Raw genomic sequence first — 2688 nt, forward strand, 5'->3', positions numbered from 1 at the left:
GGTGTCCTCTCAGTGTCCCTCCCATTCTCCCAGCGCCATTCCCAATGGGATTTCTGTCCCCCAACCACCCTGGTGTCCCCTCCTGCCACCCCGGTGTCCCCTCAGGTGTCCCCCCCCCCGTTCTCCCATCGCCATCCCCACATTCCCACCCTGCCTCTCGTCCACCCCGCAGGTCTCTGGCCGGAGCCATGTCCCGGCGGCGCTGACCCTCGGCGGCGCGCCCGGCCCGGCCTCACCATGGGGAGCATCTACAAGGAATATTTCAACCGCGACAAGATCCGCGAGCACTACAACTACACCAAGGGCGACGGCGATGCCTCCGCGCCCTCGCGCTCCGTGGGCTCCGTCCTCATCGTCATCCTCTGCTGCTTCATCGTCCTGGAGAACCTGCTGGTGCTGGTGTCCATCTGCCGCAACAAGCGCCTGCACTTGGCCATGTACATCTTCATCGGCAATTTGGCCGCCTCCGACCTCTTGGCTGGCACGGCCTTCATGGTCAACACACTGCTGTCCGGCAGCACCACCTTCAGCCTGACGCCGGTGCAGTGGTTCGTGCGGGAGGGCACGGCGTTCGCCACGCTGGCCGCCTCGGTGTTCAGCCTGCTGGCCATCGCCATCGAGCGCCACGTGGCCATCACCAAGGTCAAGGTGTACGGCAGCGACAAGAACTGCCGCATGGTGCTGCTGATCGGCGCCTGCTGGGTGATCGCGGCCGCCGTGGGCAGCCTGCCCATCATGGGCTGGAACTGCATCAGCGACCTGGGCGACTGCTCCACGGTGCTGCCGCTCTACTCCAAGCGCTACGTGCTCTTCGTCACCACCATCTTCACCCTCATCCTGCTGGCCATCGTGGGGCTCTACACGCGCATCTACTGCATCGTCCGCTCCAGCCACGCCGAGATCGCCTCGGCGCAGACCTTGGCTTTGCTCAAGACCGTCACCATCGTGCTGGGAGCCTTCATCGTCTGCTGGCTGCCCGCCTTCATCATCCTCCTCATGGACGCCTCGTGCCCCGTCCGCGCCTGCCGGGTGCTCTACAAGGCCAATTATTTCTTCGCCTTCGCCACGCTCAACTCGGCGGCCAACCCCGTCATCTACACGCTGAGGAGCAAGGACATGCGCGCCGAGTTCCTGCGCCTGCTGTGCTGCTGCGGGAGGGGCCGGCGGCCGCGGCCGCCCGGCCGGGCGGGGGTCCCGCTGCGCACGTCCAGCTCGCTGGACAAGGCGGCGGCGACGGCGCCCTGCCCCAAAGGGGAGACGGCCACGGCGCCGCTGACCCGCGAGTGCACCACGTCCGTGTGATGGGGGAGGGGTTGTGGTCAGCTGGGGGGGGTTGTGGTCAGCTGGGGGGGGTTGTCGCCAGCCTGGGGGCGCTCCTTGGGTGCTGCGGGGGTGGGTGGGTGGGGCAGGATTGAGCCGTGGGTGGCCTGGGGATGGTCTGGGGACACCCTGTGGGCACCCTGTGGACACCCCAAGGTCACTCCACAGCTCCATGGACACCCCATGGACACCCCACAGCCTTGTGGACACTCCAAGGCCACCCCACAGCCCTGTGGACACCCCATGGACACCCTATGGACACCCCAAGGTCATTCCACAGCTCCATGGACACCCCATGGACGCCCCATGGATGCCCCATGGACACCCCATGGTCCTGTGGACACTCGAAGGCCCTGTGGACACTCCAAGGCCACCCCACAGCCCCGTGGACACTCCAAGGCCACCCCACGGTCCTGTGGACACTCCAAGGCCCCGTGGACACTCCAAGGCCACCCCACGGTCCTGTGGACACCCCATGGACACCCCATGACCTTGTGGACATCCCATGGCCCCGTGGACACTCCACGGCCCTGTGGACACTCCAAAGCTGCCCCATGGCCCAGTGGACACCCCACGGACACCCCACAGCCTCGTGGACACTCGAAGGCCTCGTGGACACCCTGAGGCCACCCCACGGCCCCGTGGACACCCCGAGGCCACCCCACGGTACGAAGGGAGCGGGACCCTCGTGGTTCCCCAGGTACGGCCGGACCCCATCCCCGTCCCCGTCCCCGCCGGCGCTCCGTGTGCCCGGACACGCGGCCGGCGGCGGCCGTGGGGCCCTTCCCACGCCCTGCCCGAGCCCCGGGGCCCCGGCCGGACCTGTCGGACGAGTCCTGGGGCCCCTCCCGGCGCCCCGAACCCCGTGGGCGGCTCCGACCGCTCTTCCCACCGGGAGCGCCGGGCTCGGCTTTTCCCGGGATAAACCGGGCCTGGGGTGGGGAGGGAGGGAGGAGGGGGACGTTGGAGCCCCCCCCCAAAAAAAAACCCCAAAATCCGGGGTTTTCCCACGCGCTGGCGCGTGGGGGGCTCATCCCAGTGCGGCCGGACCGGCCGGGATCCCCTCCCCCACCCCCCGAAATTCCCGGGATTGCCCCCAAAAACCATCCCCCCTCCCCAATCCCGAATCGTATTAAACCGGCGTTTTTCCAGACGTTTCCGCGCCTTTTCCTCAGCGGGACCGGGGAGGGGGGGTGGGCAGAGAGCCCCAAATTTTGGGGGAATTGGGGAGGATTTTTTTTCTCCCCCCTCCCAGAGGGAATTTGGGAAAATGGGGTCGAGCAGCTCAGGGGACACGGAGGGGACGAAGAGGGACACGTTTTGTCCCCTCCCAGCACCCCAAAAACCCCGATTTCCTCCCTAAAAGGT

At 67.3% G+C, this 2688-nt stretch overlaps 2 protein-coding genes across 4 annotated transcripts in view; both read left to right on the plus strand.

Moving 5' to 3' along the window:
• Positions 1 to 2473, plus strand: part of S1PR2 (sphingosine-1-phosphate receptor 2) — a 3837-nt gene extending 1364 nt beyond the window's left edge. Inside the window, exon 2 of the mRNA XM_042019919.1 lies at positions 173 to 2473. Coding sequence (XP_041875853.1) covers positions 238 to 1302 — 1065 coding nt within the window. The 5' untranslated portion in view covers positions 173 to 237 and the 3' untranslated portion in view covers positions 1303 to 2473. The remainder of the gene's footprint in view (positions 1 to 172) is intronic.
• LOC121660543 (basic proline-rich protein-like) lies at positions 1493 to 2473 on the plus strand. Of its 3 annotated transcripts, none has more exons than XM_042019923.1 (2): positions 1493 to 1766; positions 1816 to 2473. In XM_042019923.1, exons 1-2 carry the CDS (start codon positions 1493 to 1495, stop codon positions 2454 to 2456), a joined length of 915 nt encoding a protein of 304 aa, XP_041875857.1. In that variant the 3' UTR covers positions 2457 to 2473. The 3 variants fall into 3 exon arrangements, with proteins under 3 accessions (XP_041875857.1, XP_041875855.1, XP_041875856.1); XM_042019921.1 differs by having other exon boundaries at positions 1493 to 1700; positions 1750 to 2473; XM_042019922.1 differs by having other exon boundaries at positions 1493 to 1670; positions 1720 to 2473.
• Positions 2474 to 2688: the final 215 nt, after the last annotated feature.

Source organism: Corvus kubaryi, unplaced genomic scaffold (genome assembly GCF_017639235.1).
Source record: "Corvus kubaryi isolate FWS band 111438036 unplaced genomic scaffold, C.kubaryi_AGA036_p1.0 36483, whole genome shotgun sequence".
NCBI classification, from domain to species: domain Eukaryota; kingdom Metazoa; phylum Chordata; class Aves; order Passeriformes; family Corvidae; genus Corvus; species Corvus kubaryi.

Excerpts from the sequence above, each read along its gene's own strand:
- LOC121660543 (XM_042019923.1), top strand. The coding sequence starts at position 1,493 with ATGGACACCCCATGGACACCCCACAGCCTTGTGGACACTCCAAGGCCA. Across the intron at positions 1,767-1,815 it reads AAGGCCCCGTGGACACTCCA|TGGACATCCCATGGCCCCGT; the intron begins AGGCCACCCCAC and ends CCCATGACCTTG.